Genomic DNA, 18,395 nt, shown 5'->3' on the forward strand with positions numbered 1-18,395 from the left:
GATATCGAAATAACTGTAATATGATGTGGGAGAATTTACCTTTCGTTTGAGGGCTTCTTTATGGTCATATGGAAAAATGCAGTCACTAGGTTTAGTAAGGACACAGAAATTAGTTTGGAATGGAGGCTGTGGAGGTGCCTTATCCAAAGGGAATTTGTGGTGAACTAGAGCAGCCAATGCAACAATCTGAAATGAAAGCGATTATAAAATATACACAATACTGTACAATACATTGTCCTCTCCGCTTTACTCAAAAAAGACAAAGCCAACAGGAGTCAAAAAGATAATGTGGTCTGAAGGCTGCCAAATTCTTGCTGTTTTAGCAATTGTGGGAATCGCAGTGTCCAGACCTCAACAGGTACGATCTTGTGAAATGCCTCTATAACCTATCAGAAGATAGAATATTGTGTATAGAGGTGCACATACATGAACGTTAAAAAATAAATCCCATCTTAAAGATATAAAACAAAAAAAAAGAATGAGTGAATGCATCACTATAAATGTAACTTATATTAACTATAAAAGCCATTTTTACCTACCCACTGAATAGGTGAAAAACGCTAGATCGGTGTGGGTCTGACCACTGGGACACCCAGTTTCCCCCAACTGCAAGGCAGCACAGCAGCTAGGAGTACCTTGAATGGACCGGATGCCCGGCATATGTGGCAATGCTACATTCAAACTCTAAAGGGCTGACGGAAACAGCCGAGCACAACGCTCTAAGGAACATTATTTGTGCTCTTTGATCAGCTTACAATAACCCCAGGCCAACCTCAGACCATGCACATACCAGTCTCTTTTAATCTTCAAAGGCCATTTTAAAAGGTAGCATTAAAAAGGTCTGACAAATGTTGGAGTGACTACTTCAGGCAACCAAAATAATAAAACAACAACACCATACCTCATTTTGATGAGTCTTTGAGTTCTGAACCGTCTTCATGCTGAGAGACAGGACAACAATTGGAGGTGGGGGCATATGTTTCACAACACTCACGAGATCAGGTTTAGCCACCATTGCTTCAACTTTGCACCAGCTAAAAGGCTGGCTGCTCAGCTCTAAAGAGAAGCATATAAAAGGTGCTCAACTTAATGCAACAATGTTAAGTGAAGAAAGATACTTCATTTTATTTCTTTATTTGTGAAGCTCTTAGACATTTCATTCTCAAAAACATATGGATCACGACTCCTCGAGTTGTGCGGCTCGTGATAAAAGCCCTAAGTTTAAAACTGGCAGCATTATAATATGAAAAGACAGGGGGCACATTATAGTACATAGAAGTGTAAAATAATCTCAATGCCCATCACAGCAGAAGAAATCTTTCTAACAAAAAGATATTTATGGCATAACCATAGTATATGCAAAAAAAGTCTAATAGGTTATAGAGATTTCCACCTCTGGGATCCCCAACTTTTCAGGACAACAGGTGCCCTGCGATTCTTAGGCCCTGTTTACAATACGTTTTTGTCCTCAGTTTAACGCATACGTCAGGAAGATCGTTTACGTTAAACTGAGGCTGTGATGGATGCCTAACAGTGGCATCCCTCACACATAGGCTATAATAGTATCCAATTTACAGATACATCATGAATTCTCATGACCCTTTCCATAACTGATACCATTCTAGCCTATGGGTGACGTATGCCACTGTTATAATTCACAGATACCAAGCACTTCAGAATAGTAAATCACCCATATAATATTTCAGCTCAAAAGAGCCTTTCTCAAACATGCTGAAACATTGCATGGGTGAATAAAGGTCTAGTATTATATAGTGATGGTAACGGGGTTGAATTGCAAGAAACCTCTAGCCTGCGAGTCGAAGAAGGATTTTCTTTTTAGGGGTGCTGTATTCTATTTGTAAATGCTGCTATTAGGCATCTGACACCGGCCTCCGTTTAACGGATACATCAGGTAGCTCCAGTGACGTAACGATCAATATATGTACAGTTATCACTGGCCCGGGGAAATAGTCACTGGAGCTTCTCTGGTTTAGCCTTAATGACGTTGCTCTGCATATATAGCCACATGCTCTTAAAGTCTTGCTGTCGTGGGAGATAGTTGAGTCATCGTATGGTGTTCTTTGTGTGGCAGATCTTTGTGTGGCTCCCAGAGAACCCCACAGAGCGGACACTGTTACATCACGAGAGACAATCCCTCAAGTGTGCGAAAAGGGCGGCCAGAGTGTGTTGGCTGGATGTATAGGTTTAACGAAGACCAGCAATAGAAGCCATTCAGTGGCATCAGTCACCCAGAGACTATTATGACATCTGTTAAAAATATCTTAGGCCTCATGCACACGACGGTAGCCATGTGCACAGCAGTGATTTTCGGGTCGGCCGGCTGCGGACTGTCAGCCGCAAGCCGCCCGCAAATCGCGGACCTTGCACATGGCCGCTGCCATTATTTTCAATGAGCCCGGACGGCAGAAGACGACTGTAATAAGGCATGTCCGTTCTTTCTGCGGTGCGGGCTCCCGGGCCATGCATGGACCGTAAAAACTATGGTCGTGTGCATGGCCCCATAGAAATGAGTAGGGCCACAATTCTCCCGTGGATTTTCGGGGGAATTGCGGCCGCAAAAGCACGTTCGTGTGCTTGGGGCCTTAGACGTCAAACACACAGGGAAAACGCAGTGTGAATATAGCCGTAGTGTGCAACAGAAGCCAGGTTGCACCGAAACAACAAGAGTGAAAAGGCAGGGCACAGGAGGCCGCATATTCTATAGGTGTTACACAAACAACCGAACCATCGAAAAGTGGAGTCCATTGATTATATCAAACTTCTGTTGTCATTTCAATACCCCTTTAAAGGTGATGGGATGGAAAGAATAATCCAGTAATAGTCTTGTGCAAACTAATTAGTTGCACCCAACCAAACATGAAATTGCAGTTTTGTGTAAGAGTGACAATTTTGAATAATGGACTGAACACATCAACCAGCACCAGTTCGAGGGAAGTAGACTGACGGGGATGTCCAGCCATGGAAAATAATTTATAAAGCAGTACGGAAAAGTGTACAAAAAAAAAATACAAAAAGGTCATACTTTTCTATGGCTGCACGTTACTGCGCCGGTAGATCATTCCTGCAACAGGCAGCACAGTGACCGGTGGGGGACTGGCAAGTGGCAGTATGGGAGCAGTTGGGGGGGGGGGGGGATCAGTGGGGAGAGTATGACTTTTTAATGTTTGTACACTATTCTGAGCGGTTATATGTAATATACATAAAACGCCTCAGAATAGTATATCAACATAAAGTAAAGTCTTTTCCGCCTCACTATATAACTGCTTAGAATAGTGTACAAACAAAAAAAGTCATACTTGCCTCACTATATAACTGCTCAGAATAGGCGTACAAACAGAAAAAAAGACATACTCACCTCACAGAGAGAAAGATATATCTCTATATATATATGTAAATATACACATACATACACTCTCACTAATTTTTCGTGACTGGACAACCCCTTTAAATAATTGACACAATATGTTGTATGTATACACTTCCATAAGTGTTTTAAAATAAAGATGATTTAATGTTAAAAACTTGCATATGAAGATAAAGCCAAATCGGACACCCTACCACACATAATTATGAATAAAGCTGTATAAAATTAAATAAAAATAAGCTTGCAATAGAAAAAGCCCTTTTAATCCTTTACTTTGGCACTTATAACCCTTCCAAATGCAGTAAGTAGGCGAAATACCTGCAGAGATCTCAAGGTCAAGCAAATATATACATAAAAACACAAGCGAAATGTGCAGAAAGAAGCAGTTTATTTACGTGGGCTCTTTATCTCTAGCCAGCTGGGCCCTTTTATCTTCCGGCTAAGTAGGAAAAGCTCCAAGCTTGACGTATTTGTTCCAAAGACATGTGAAAATGTTTCTCCCTTTAGGTCTTGAGGAAGTTGAGGCAAATCTGCCTGCAAACCAAAACATATGATAAAATAAATGTAGTCAAAGGAAACAATTAACACAGAAACTGTCCAACAATCACAGCCAATTTCTGTTTTTCTTCTCAGCTAGAAACACGCTCACCCCCTGCCTGAAGCAGTTACTTTCAGGTTGTATAAAATTAGGTGTGGTAATTTGTGTCTGCATATACTTCACACAGAATAATAATTGTTAATCTCCTTAAAAATAAGATTAGCACAGTTAAAATGGAAAAATATTAAGAAATGTATAAATAACTTGTGACTGTGGGATAATACAACATAAAGTACTGACCTCACAAACCTAAGCAGGAGATCCCTCACTAGATTATGGTCACTATTAATGTGGAAGTATATATTATTTGCTACTATAGTTTTAGAATCTGCTGAATTTAAGACTTCAAATTGAATTAGCTCTCGCCGCATGGGAGTGCAGATATGTAATAAGTAAATATTCGGACATGCCGACGGAGGGGATGACAAAAAAACAAAAAAAAACAAAAACTGCTCCCTGTGTCTGCACTGCATAAAAAAAGCTATTTACAAAATGTATTTCCATATAAACATTACTGAGGACATTTACAAAGACTGTTGTACCAACCAAATGGTGCGCCAGTTTGTCAAAAGAGTGTAGTAGTGTAACCCTGCTCAACATAGTGCATGTCTGTTGAGGAATAACACTGCTAGTCTACTAAGGAATGGTGAAAAAAAATTTTTTTTATTAAATAAATGAATTTAAAGAACACTTGTTACTCGGTCATATAAGTTGAGCTGGTTAACGGACCTTAAATCTAGCACGGTTTTTCTTTTTTTAATTTTCTTGGCCTAACGCTACAAAATCCTGTAAAAAAATAAGTTCAAAATGTTCACACCACCCAAAGGTTATTATTATTCTGGTACCTCAGGAGAACTGCAAATGCAACATTGCACCTAAAAACCAATCCAGCAAAACCTGCACTCCAAAAGAAAAATAACTCTCCTTCCTTTCGAAGCCCTCCCATGTGCCCAAATAGTTTATGACCACATATTGGGTATTGCTGTACCCAGGAGATATTGAAGAATAAATTGGGGTATTTTATGCTTTGTGAAATTAAAAAAATTGACGCTAAAACTACACATAGAAAAAAAATAAACTTTTTTCTCTAGGCCTATTTCAAATAAAATTCTGTGAAACACCTGTAGTGTCCTGAATGTGCAAACTAGTCCACGTCCTCAAAGGGGTTTTCCCATCTTGGACAATTATGGCATATCCAAAGGATCTATGCGGGTCCCACACCTATCTCTAGAACAGGGCCCCCTAAACTCCCTTACTTGGGGGTAAGCGTGGCTTACTCGGCTTCACTGCCTCCCGGCCACTTCCTGGTTAGGTGGCCAGAGGCACGTCCTAATAGTATACCAGAGCATTATTGCCAAAGTATACCAAAGCATTATATCTGCAATCTAAAGATCACATAGTGAAGTCCCCTAATGGGTCTAAAGAAAAAAAAAAAAAAAAGTAGTAATAAGTGTTAAATAAAAATTATGAATAAAGATTACAGTTTAAAAAAAAAAAAAAGCGAACATATAATTTAAGCTGCAAGGTGAACACCGTCAAAAACAAAACTGAACAAACTACGGCGGAATTGCTATTTTTTTTTTTCATTGCCCCCCAAAAAAGTAATGAAAGTTAAATAAACAAGTCCTCATACAGCCATGTCGACTAAAAGATAAAAAAAAAGTTATAGCTCCTTAAATGAGACGATGGAAAAACGAAAAAAAAAATTGCTGTCATTAAGGCCTAAAATAGGCTGGTCACTAAGGGGTTAATATATCTTATTCACTAAAACAATGGTTACACGAGTATACAACTACTCTGAAGCCTTCATCATGTACTGACCACTATGAAACATACTCTGAAGTAGAGTTGCACAATGCATCGAAACATCGATACTGTTTCGATATCGTGTACCCAGAAACAGATCGATAGACACCGTTATTTCATGTATATCGATACTAAGCTGTGCGGCTGCACAGCTTAGTATAGTAATACATAAATGATGTCAGAGTGTTGCTGTGGCTGTGTGATACAGCCATTGCCCGCTCCTGAGAAGTGGAAGATAGAACATGGCGGGCACTCTGCAAAACAGGGGGGGGCTGTTAGAATTTTAAATACCTGCCGCTGACCGGACTCACTCTCTATTATTAGCTAGTCTAACAATTTAACTGGCTAGGGAACTGCACACTATTCCTAAGTCTAATACCACTTATGCCTGTAATCACACAGGTACTCTACATTTAGTCCGGCTTCTAGGTAGTGACAATTTGAACTCCAATTTATGTGGTCTGTCTGGCTATACGTAGCCCAATAAAAGGTATTTTTTATTTTTATTCTACTAAAATCTGTAGTTGGGAAATTGGGCTTGGCTGCTTGCAGGCAGCCTTTCTTTTTTGCACTCTGCAAAACACACCCATGTTCGGTCTTCCATGCCGGCGCTGCCGCTCATTAGTGCAGCGCCGGCCACATCACCACATGCTGACCACGCGCATTTGTCAGCACTCAGGAGCGGGCAATGGCTGTATTACACATCCGCAGCCCCGCTCTAACGGCGGAGACCAGAGAAACCTCTCACCTCCTCCGCTATTCCCGTAAATGCTGCGATCAAAGCTGACCGCAGCATTCAAGGGGTAAATGAGATAGGGGGATGCTATGTAGGTAATGTTAAATTTAAAAAAAAAAAACACATTCGGTATCGTCGCGACCGTAACAACACATTTATAGCGTCATTCATGTTTACGCTGTTCTAAAATATAAAAACTGCTTTCTTTCACCTATTAATGTGAGGCACGAGGTATTATGAATTTTGAACCTCCATGTGCCTCACATTAATAGTAATTAACCCCATCATGTACCTCACACATTAACCCAATGTTGTCTATTATGACAGACAGAACATGATGGGGTTAATTACTATTAATATGAGGCACACAGAGGTTCAAAATTCATCACACCACGTGCCTCATCTCAGAAAACGGAAGAACTTTGTTTTTTATTATTATTGTTGCTAGCAAAGTATCATATTGGTATCGAGTATCGCAATACTACATGAAGTATCGGTATCGAAGTCCAAATTCTGGTATCGTGACATCCCTACTCTGAGTACGTTATTGACAGCTTGTATGGTGTATTATTCCTTTGGAAAAGTACTTCAAACGATTCTGAGAAATGCTGGAGGACGTGGTCAAGTTGGAACGTTACTTCACACTATCTTACGGACACTGGCTCTCTGTCCAATCCCTTTTCCAGAAAATATAGAAATTGAAGTATAACATCAGACCAGAGCTTGCGCTAGTAAGATTATTTTTCCTTATTATGTTTTTTAATTTTTATTCCATGTTTCACCAACTATTAGGCTAAATTGGTTCAATTGTAAACCACCCCAGAAAAACGCCTGATTGGGTGCAGCCAAATACTCAACGTGTGCATGTAGCTTTAAACTGTATTGCTATTTTGTAGTTCTGTACGTGCATTTTCATATATACAGTAACCATACAAATATTGAAAAAAAAAATATGGCTAAATTCACAGAAAAATCTATTTGATTCTGGCAACAATCACAGGTGGTCACATAAAAAGAGGAGTCTGTTCCTTAAAGGTTAAATAATGTTAATACTTACAGAATATCGAACCTCAAGATACTCTGAGCTGGCAGGGACATCTGGAATCTCAAAAGCATAACTCTTTTCAACTTTCTGGGGGGGCAGAACAACAAAAAAACAAATTTAAAAAAAAATTTATTTTAACATTAAACTCTGGATTTCACAAAACCTACGGCAACACGGCAGTTTTGCTGCGATTTGTGGCAGCAAAATAAAAAAACAAAAAACACATTTGTAGCATAACCTAAGAACCCAGCTTTAGCGCTTACATTTTGCTTTTTAGGCAATATTGAGAGAAACTTGCACTCAGATACTGACCTAAGGACACAAGCAGATACTGCAATGATTACATGAGAGAGCAGTACTAAGAAGAGAACTTACATGTGTCCCAGGAGCGATGAACCAACTGTTTATATAAAAAGATACTTATAGCGTGTATACAGTACACAGTTATATATCATGAGAGCCAGCCTTTTGGTTTATTGTCATGCGCGCTCTCGTGTGGGCACAGAACTTAACACTGTCCTGTACAATTTGCCTATCAGTGGCCCCCCCCCGCCACCCCGCACTACGAAGGGAACAGAAAATAGCGGGCCAGCTGAAACGGGGAAAAGCAAATGAAAAAATTCTGAAGGCACTGAAATGTGGATGGATTACCATATCATTGGAGACTGAGGAGCAGGACGATTTTTATACTATTTGATGAAAACTCAAGCAGTTTTATCTGCCCAAAACGTTGCAATATTAAATTGATATAAAAGACTTGAGAACTAGAACTATGCTTACATAGACACTAGATAATTGATGTAAATATACATTGTGGCTTCTCTTTTTAATATTACAAGTACAAACTTATGTGACCCTTATACAGATGTTTTTATGTTGGTGAGGATAGAACTAATGGCACATGGTGGCATCTGGCATTCAGTGCTGCATCTAAGACTTCACTAATGCCAAATACTTATTACAGATCACAGGAGGTACAGAAAACACAACACTACTTATAGTGATGGGCACGGTCATAATAGTGACACAAAAGAGAATAAATAATGTTTTGTCTAATATAGACTGAATAAAACGTCACTGATTATATGTCGTAACTCGAAAACCTAAAACTGAGCATTACATTCTAAGGCCCTGTTCACACAGTTTGTTTTTTTTTGCAGGCAGAAAAATCTGCCTGTAAATTCACAATTTTAGTGGCGTTTTTCACCTATTGAGCGTCGCGGTCAAAAACAAAAAAAATAAAAAAAAAAACAAAAGACTGCTTTCTCAGCCTCCCATTAAATTCAATGGGAGGTCATAAGCGGAAACGCGACAGGAAATAGCATGCCGCTTATTTTTACCAGCGTAAAAAAAAAAAGTTTGAACTGGGCCTAATAGTCTCAATAAGAAAACAATACGTTGTCGATATAAAATACCTTGGACTTGAATTTCATGATCTTATATTTATCTGCAACGCCATCATTGAACTCCTGGTAAACATTCATCATTGTCACAGGAACAACAGTGTCCTTTCCAGATGGCAGCTGAATTCTCTTCAGAAGGAAAGAATATGCATATTATATACCATTATATCATAGAAGATTTATATGGGCATTCAAACCATGTGCAATTGCATTTCCCATACTGCTCACACAGAACACCACTGAGAACTAGTCAGATGTCACATTTTTGCCATTTAGCTGGTAATGGGCAAGAATTATAGAAAATAAGCTTAGCAGTTGCAGTAAATATGAAAATGTTAATTCATACTAACTGCATGTCAGAGCAAGATATTATCAGATTAACTGTCATTTCATAAAACTTTTGACATGTCAGAAGTTTTGATTGGTGGGTTTCGGGTGCCGAGACCCCACCAATCGCTGAAATGAAGGGCCAGACGGGCTCAAACAAGCACTGTGCAGCTTTAGCTGTAATGGTTAAACTTTGGCTCTTCTCAGAAAGGAGTAAGCTGAAGACAGACAAAGACTTTGATGAGCCTATGATCCGGTCTTCAGCTAACCCTGCCTCTTAGAGGAGAGCCGAGATGAGTCAAAGTTATACCATTACAGCAGAAGGGGCACAGCGCTCGTGTGAGTACTCCAGCTCCTTTGTTTCAGCGATCGGTGGGGTCTCAGCACCCGGACCCCCACCAATCAAAACTTCTGACGTCAAAAGTTTCATGAAATGACAGTTACTCTTTAACCTGCCCCTAAAATGCATACGATGTTCTGTGAGCCACCGGGTCGCCAAGACAGTAAGGCATGAACGATGCAAAAAAATAAAAAAGACGTAGTCACTCTTACTTGAAAGCTAGCCAGAAACCCCTGAATGGAGAGGAAATCAACACAAGGTTCTATGATGACCTAAGTTAAGATCAGTAGAAACGTGGGAGGCTAATGCAGCCATATTAAACTGGTCTTAGTTAAAATCTAAATTCAGTGTGAAATCACAAAACATCATGATAGTGTGGAAATAGATTTGGGACTAAATATTAGTTCCGTTTCTGAAATGTTAAATCAAAAAGGACAATGAATAAGGCTGCAATTCCGGTCGTCGCTTTTTAAAAAAAATAGCAACCTCAACAGAAAAACAAATGGCAAAACATTTATTTACTAATAAACATGAATCATAAATTTTGGCTACAACTGGTTTTTTAATATATAACGTTTATGCTAAAATACTATTGCTTGAAGTTACAGGCCCAAACGGAGTGTTGTAAACTTGTGTGATAAAACACTTCTTGTCCTGATCTCGGTCAGGTATGGAGCGGTCATGAAAACCGTGTGTGGTTCAAAATCACCAGATACATGGATGTACAAAGGTCTTCAAGAAAAACAATGGACGAACACGAAATGTCATCAGAATCATTTCTCAGGCTTTGGACCCGTAACTTCAAGTGATCATCAGAGCAGAAAAGTACTAAAAAAAGGCATTTGTTAAAGGTAAACTTATAGGAATGAAGCAGGGGAAATGTACCAATGTGCAGCAAAGTTTGGCACAAAAAACTGGTGTAAACTAAGTCAACCAAGAGGCGGCATAAGGAAGAGAAAGTTGTCTAACGTGTAGAAAGATGTGCACCACTGTGATAAATTTGGCAAATCTTCTGACTGCCTGGTCTACATTTACACGGTCTGAACCTTATACAGCATTCGTGAAGTAGATACAAAAATAGTGTTGACTGCAAATGATTTGTTTAGCTAGGTTACAATTACAGTCCGAATTGTTTGAGCCAAATATATAAAGATGTGTGAGCACGCGTTTTTCACAATTTGTGGCACGTGCAAACCTAGAGCTTATGCTTATCAGAGTGGGGGAAACAGAGGACAGGTTGTACCTCATTTATAAAACTAGCACGTGTTCACCGGGTACGGAATTAAAGGCACACGAACACGACTGTCTTGACCCGTTGTGCATGTGCACCGGTACTTTTCTTACAATGCTCTCATTTTCAAAACTGCATCTTTGTGCCATACACATGTACATCAAATCTATACATAGAAATGGGTCACCATGTGTTTAAATGCATTACCTTCCACCGGTTATAGTAATAAAAAGAAAAAACACTTACTGTCTCACGTGGCAAAAGATAAACCGTGCGCTCAATATTTTTTACGCTTACGCAGCAACTGACATATGTTTCAGCAGACTCTATGAAGACTTTCCCAAATAAGTAGACGGCACCTAGAGAAGAAAAAAACTGGACTTATTTGGTGCACTGGAAAAACAAAGCTCTGAAACCAATTTGTACTACACAGAGTAATTCAGTGGGAGACCCAGGACCACGGGTGGACTGGACTGCATCTCGCAAGCTGAACCCCAATTTTTTTTTTTTTAAGAAAGCACTCAAAATCTACTACAAATAAACCCTCCATCTATAAAATATTAAGTATTGAAACAAGATAGATGTGTGATATCACTTTACTACACTATTAAACAAATAGGCAAACTGTACAGAGAGAACACACTTGTCTGATTAACGAAAACGGTGGACAATAAAGGAGTGAGTCTTAGGGCTAGTTTTATGGCGAGAGCCCCGGACGAAGCAGGTGGCGAAACGTGTTGGGGATCAGGGTCCCCCTCTTTTGGTCTGTATTCTGTCCTCCTTTCTGTGCCTGTCTAAGACTAATTGTTTTCCCTAACTCGACACTTGTCAATATAGGGCTGCTGCATTTATTGTTGAGGCTCTTGCACTTTGCTGTATTTACCCAGGCATTCTCTTTCTATAGGTTTTTAGTACTTGTGTGGGGATCCTTGTATCATGGGTTTGTCGTTCCATTCTATATTCTGTATTTTATATTGTATCTAATAAAGATGTTATATTTTGCATTATACTGGTTATCCTGCCTGTATTTTGTGATAAGAGTATTCCAGAAGAGTGAGCGTCAAACTGTACAGAAGGAATACTCTTGTCTGGTTAACGAAAACTGTGGACAATAAAGTAGTGAATCTTAGGGCTAGTTCACACTAACATTTTTGGCGCAGTTTGAGTCGTGGAAACCACTTCGGAAACCACGCCATAAAACTGCCCAAATCGCCTCACATTGATTTCAATGGGAGGCGGAGGAGTTTTTTTTTTTAATCGCAAGTGGAAAAAAAGGCTGGGGGGGTGGGGGAGTGACATACAATTACTTCCCGCGGTTCTGGCTTTTTTGCCCGCAGCACTCAATGGCCACAGCCGAAAAACGCAGCAAAAAACGCACCAGAAAAGGTGCAGGCAGCGCAAAATCTGCCTCAAAGTTCCTGGAGGACTATTGAGGCAGAATTTTCTACCTACAAATAAAAAACTGTGTGAACAGAACCTAACATGGACCAGACATTTTAGCAGTGACATGCCATAGTCGTGTTGCATATTGCATTTATAGATGCTTGCAATCCTCCTAGAATTCTAAACAAGAAATCTGGAGTGAAGCTAGAAGTGGCCTAGCCTGAAATGACTGCAGCAAGACCTGAAAATGACACAAATATTTACTATGACAGCCCATCGTTCACATACAATATCTGGCTGCGCTGCAATCGCTGAACAGAAGATAGGCTGCCTTATACCACAAGGTGCGAAGAGAGCCTTCATATTACTATTAACCCATAAAGCAAAAAAATTCACTTACCTGGCTGATTGTATTGGTCTTCATAAGCATCCAGCCAATAAAATCTGAACACTTGATCACCATCTTCACCACATACTAAAGGAAGGAGACTGGAATCTACTTGAACTTCATTTGCAACAGTTTGAGTCTTATCTGGAATTTGATCCCAGCACGAGTCGCCATAAAAAGTGGAACCACTGGAAAAAATTATTTATAACCAACGTTAGCAGAACAAAATATTGCATACAGCGAGAAAAGTGTTAACAAGTATATCCGTGCATGTCGGATGTTGTAGAGTGTTGATAGTCAAGTACACCCCAGCACACCGTGTCCCATTGTTACTGTATGTGCTGGGATGCTTTCAGCTATCAAAACTGTAAAATAATTTTTACATACAAATATGTTCCTATGTATGTCGGCTTGTAGAAAAATGATATATTAAACACACACACACACATATATTTACATACACTGTATTAGGCAACCCCTTTAAATTATCAAGCTTTTCTTTTCCGACTACATAATCTATTGAAAACTATCGGCAACATATAAAGAACTATCATTGCCTAACACTATAGTTTTCATAATATTAAACCCCATTCAGTGCTATACTAGAGTATGCCTACCCTAGTAACTTCAAACCTTACCCAGGTTAAGATACAATTATGCGTGTAAAATTCACTGTCCAGTTTTAGTCTGATCAAGAACAGGGACCAATGCAGTTAGAAAGACAAATAAAATGATGTCTTACTATCAAATATATATTGTGCTTCTTTAAAACCACGTATGATTCTGTTCAGGCCAGGAACACCACCATCAAAACCCACTTCCTTTCCATATTACTCGTCACCCTGCGTATCGAATTCCCTCATGGAACGAATAGTGTATAAAATCTCTAGGGATTTTAACCCCTTGATGACCAGCCTATTTTAGACCTCAATGACCAAGCAATTTTTTACGTTTTTCCATCGTCGCATTCCAAGAGCAATAACTTTCTTATTTTTGCGTTGACATAGCGGTATGAGGACTTGTTTTTTTAAGCACAAGTTGTATTTTTTAATAGCACCATTTTGGGGTATATATAATTTATTGATTAACTTCCATTAACTTTTTTGCGGGGGTAATGGAAAAAAAACCCCATAAATTTTGCCACATTTTTTGCATCTTAGATTTACGCCGTTTAGGGTGTGGTATAAAGAACATAATAAATTTATTCAGTGGGTCATTACTATTGCAACAATACCAAATTTATATAGATTTTCTAGGTGTTACTACTTTTACACAATAAAAACACTTTTTTTTTCCAAATGATTTGTTTTTGTGTCGCCATGTTTTAAGAGCCATAATTGTTTCAGATTTACGCCGATGCAGCTGTATGAGGGCTTGTTTTTTTGCGGGATGACTTATAGTTTTATTGGTAACAGTTTGGAGTACATACTTGATCACTTTTTATCAAATTATTTTGAAGGCAGGAAGAACAGACAAGAGCAATCTTGGCATTGTTTTTTATTTTATTTTTTACGGCGTTCACTGTGCGGTTTAAATAACATAATAGCTTTATAGGTGGGGTCGTTACGGACACGGCGATACCAAATATGTGTAATGTTTTTTTGCGTTTTTCTTATTAAGTATTTTATAAAAGGGAAAAAGTAGGTTTTATTTTTTTTTATTTGGGATTTTTATTTATTTATTATTCACTTTAAACTTTTTTTTTAGTCCCAGTAGGAGACTTCACTATGCGATCTTCTCATCGCTTTTAGAATACCCTGCAATACTTCTATCTTAATAGACAACTGGGCCTGTTTTACTTTTTGACCAAGTGGGCGTTGTGGAGAGAAGTGTATGACGCTGACCAATCAGCATCATACACTTCTCTCCATTCATTTAGTCAGCACATAGCGATCTTACTAGATCACTATGTACAGCCAGATACACAAACATTAACGTTACTGAAGTGTCCCGAGAGTTAATAGACATCAGATTACGCTGTAAATGACAGCCCAGCGTGACCTTGATGTGCTGTGTGAATAAGTGACACAAACCTTATTGAAGTGTCAGGATTGTGAATAGACATAACGTCCCGTTGTGACATCAATAAAGATACTATAGTAACTGGAGCCGCGGGCCCGTTACTATAGTAACTACAGTACTTACCTTCCTGTTTCCGGTGCGCAGCGCATGACGTCACAACGCTATGCGCCGCGCACAGCATCCGGATCCTGGATAGGTCAGGACATCTGCTTCGGCTGAAGAGGAGGGTAAGTTTAATATCCCTGTCTGCTTGAAGCTGATTGGCGGGATCCGACTCCCAGGACTCCTGCCAATCACCTCTTTTGAAGGGGCTGCTGCGCTCGTACGAGGGCTGGTGCTTCCCCTTCATTCCGGTCACTTGCTCACATTGTGAATCCGTGTCGGCGATTCACAGTGTGAACCAGTAAGGGAAATTAAGGGGGAAGCAGCTGTCGGCCCCTTCAAAACAGGTGCTGTATATATGTACTGAGCTTGGTTCTGGGGCTGTATATATGTGCTGAGCTTGGTTCTGGGGATGTATATATGTACGGAGCTTGGTTCTGGTGCTGTATATATGTACTGAGCTTTGTTCTGGAGTTGTATATATGTGCTGAGCTTCTGGATCTGTATATATTTACCTTCTCTTAAGGTAAAAGTATATGTTAAATCTACTTTTACCTTAAGAGAAGGTAAATATATACTGTAAAAACGAAACCCAAAAAAACATGGAGGAATCTCAGTTTTTTCAAATTCACCCATTATATGGTACCAATAAAAACTATAACTCCTCCCGCAAAGAAATAATCCTTCACACACCACTCCATTGACGCAAAAATAAAAAAGTTATAAAGCTCCTGACCACTTCAGTGTCTCAAAGTATTCTGCTTTCTTTCTTCTATGTGGTTCATTCTGCTTTTACAGCTAAATTAAAACCGTTCCATATCTGTGACCGCCTAAACAGAAATCTGGCAAATATATACGGTACAGCGTCTTCGGAGTTCGGGGGGGGGGGGGGGGGGGGGCCAGAGCTCAAAAAGTGCCCGGGGCCCATGGTACCCTTAATCCGCCCCTGATTAGAGTACATTAGTATCTATATCTATCATAGTATATGGTGGGTTCATAATACTTATCTGTAATAGTACAGTACTATATGATTGAACGTTCTTCAATGCTTCAGACAATATGTGCAAACTGGAATGTACTATTTCTTATGTGCTTCTATCCCGTTTCTTTTTTCTGCATCCCTGAATTTTATATACATTTGGAAAACCTAATAAAGAATTTAAATACAAAAAAAAAAAAAAAGTGCAGCGTACAGGACTTTCTCCGTTAAAAAAAATGGATGTCGAACGGATGGGATATTTTTATCATTGATGTTAATGTAAACCGTATACAAACGGATTGTAATCCTTTTGCATCCGTTATTTTGATTTCAATTGGCTTTTTAAAGGATTGGTTTTATCCTCATTTTGATCTAAAACCGGATTAGAGAAACGAATTATACAACGCAAGTGTAAACTTAGCCTCAACAATAGACGCTGGAAATATTTAGGGACTTCTATTAGTGCCTTTATGGAATGCCTTCACATGGAGGATTTTACAGCTATATGGTTTATCTTTGCTACATGAATTTGTTGGCTTCCCTTTTCTGGGTCTTCCGAGATCAAGTGTGTGTAAAGAAATAATGTAAGTTCTAGTCGTTTAAATATGGAATTTCTACTCCCTTTTTTCTTCTTTTCCATCACCTAATCCCCACACCCTTTTTTTTTTTGGTCTGTCTAGGTCCGCAGGGGGATTTGCTTGTTCTCTTTTGGTGTTATTTCGACTAATCCTTGATAATGTCCCAAGATTATGCTTTTATTCTTGAAAACAATTTACAAGTGGTTGTGATTTATTCCTTTCTAACCTATTGGATTTTAAATGTATAGGTCTTTCTTATCATAACATTCATGATTTCCCACTGCATTACTGTATGCGTTCTTACCGCAAATTGCCAGGTTTTTTTCTGCAATGCGGTTTTTGGTCATTCGGATGGCACAAGTCAAGCACATTGACATGAAATATTAATGTTTGGTACTAATCTCATAGGGATGCTAAATAGAGCTAAATATTTTCCAAGGGAGAAAATAGCGTGTGAATTTAGTTTACTTACATATGAGGTATTTCATCTGTTTCTCCTTTCACTTTCTTTTTAATATCGGATTCCATTTGAACAGCTGTGCTTTTTTCAGCTTTTATTTCGGAGTTATCCTCTTCCATGGGTTCATCAAAATCTCCATCATCAAACTCAACCACCCCTTCATCTTCTGTAATAACAAGGTGAATGATCTTGAAATAAACATAGACCAATTCTTCATGTAATACTTCAATAATAAAGTAGACATGTTGTTTCAACTAGTTACATTTAGTAGATTTATGGTCAGATTGGTTATCGTTGGCTTTTATTCTTAAAGACACTGAATTATTTATGGTTTAATTTACAGTATGTTTAGGTTTTCTTGTTTGTATGAATTTCATACGATCACGGTTTTTAGAACATGTCAGCCACTGGCAGGCATAGAGAAGAGATTTTCCAAAAACGTTGCAGTCTTGGGCCTTATGCACATGTGTTACATGGAACCTGAATACAGAGCGTATAGTCCGCTATAAACATACAATGGCAACATGAGCCTCACATTTTGCAAAACCAACAAGAAATGGGTATGTATATGGCAGCTAAATAATGAAAACCTGAAAAGAAGCACCAATTATTTTTTTTATTTCAACTAAAGTACATGTACAGAATTAAAATAATTAAAAAAATCGCAAACACATGCTAAAGACGATTTCTAAAAGGGAGAGTTGGTCATCCTGAGAAGTAACCAAACAAAAGCCCCCACAGTCCACCAGAACCACTCAACATATGTAGCGAACCATAAACAAATCAAACAGACTGGTAATAAATGCCAGAATATGGGAAAATATGCAGCCTTTCAGCCCGCCTTCCCCTCATAGGATTCTACGCTGCATATTTTCACATATTATGGTATTTATTATCCGTCCATTTGATTTGTTAATGGTTAGCTACAGCTCACGCGGCAAAAAAACATGCCCTCACACCGTTCCAGAATATGTCTCAGAATATGGCGACAAAACAAATTTTAACAAATAACTTTCCTTTGTAAAAGTAGTACATTATTAAAAAAAAAAAAAAAAAAAAAAAAAAAAAAAAAAAATCGATATAAATTTGTTAACGCGGTAATGTTATTTTCCTGCTAAATAAAGTTAACACGTCATTTTTACCGCACGGTAAACGTTGTAAAAACACAAAAAACAAAATGGTTTTTTTTCCCAATGCACCCTACAAAAGAATTTTACGTTTCCTAGTGCATTATATGTACATAAAATGACGCAATTAAAAACTACGACTGGTCTTGCAAAAAACAAGCCCTCATATGGCTATGTCAACGGAGAAATACAAATGTTATGACTTTTAGAAGATATGGAAAAAAAAAAAACTAAAATGAACAAAAGATTTCAACAAGGGGTTAATAATACAAGGGGCTAAAGTGGGTTTACATATTCTGTCGGAAAATAATTTTCTCCCTTATTAGGGGCAATTGGTATCCGCCTCATATGGTTTTTAGACTTCCTCTGGATCGACAGGGTAGGATTAAAGGATGGACCGGTGTCTTTTTTTCAACCTTTTAACGATGTTAGACATATATACATATATCACTGGGCGCAGCCATGATAACCAGAATGAAAAATAA

The 18,395-nt window shown here is 38.7% G+C and overlaps 1 protein-coding gene across 3 annotated transcripts in view; it reads right to left on the minus strand.

The window, feature by feature from the left end:
• The window catches only part of POLA1 (DNA polymerase alpha 1, catalytic subunit), a 335,037-nt gene that overhangs the window by 285,906 nt on the left and 30,736 nt on the right, over nucleotides 1–18,395 (minus strand). For all 3 annotated transcript variants that reach the window (XM_075854008.1, XM_075854007.1, XM_075854009.1), the window contains exons 9-16: nucleotides 16,796–16,949; nucleotides 12,655–12,830; nucleotides 11,118–11,230; nucleotides 8,986–9,102; nucleotides 7,583–7,657; nucleotides 3,781–3,919; nucleotides 902–1,056; nucleotides 40–186 (exon numbers count right to left, since the gene is read on the minus strand). In XM_075854008.1, coding sequence (XP_075710123.1) covers nucleotides 40–186; nucleotides 902–1,056; nucleotides 3,781–3,919; nucleotides 7,583–7,657; nucleotides 8,986–9,102; nucleotides 11,118–11,230; nucleotides 12,655–12,830; nucleotides 16,796–16,949 — 1,076 coding nt within the window. The remainder of the gene's footprint in view (nucleotides 1–39; nucleotides 187–901; nucleotides 1,057–3,780; nucleotides 3,920–7,582; nucleotides 7,658–8,985; nucleotides 9,103–11,117; nucleotides 11,231–12,654; nucleotides 12,831–16,795; nucleotides 16,950–18,395) is intronic.

The sequence above is a fragment of the Rhinoderma darwinii genome, chromosome 2, assembly GCF_050947455.1.
Source record: "Rhinoderma darwinii isolate aRhiDar2 chromosome 2, aRhiDar2.hap1, whole genome shotgun sequence".
Taxonomy (NCBI): Eukaryota; Metazoa; Chordata; class Amphibia; order Anura; family Rhinodermatidae; genus Rhinoderma; species Rhinoderma darwinii.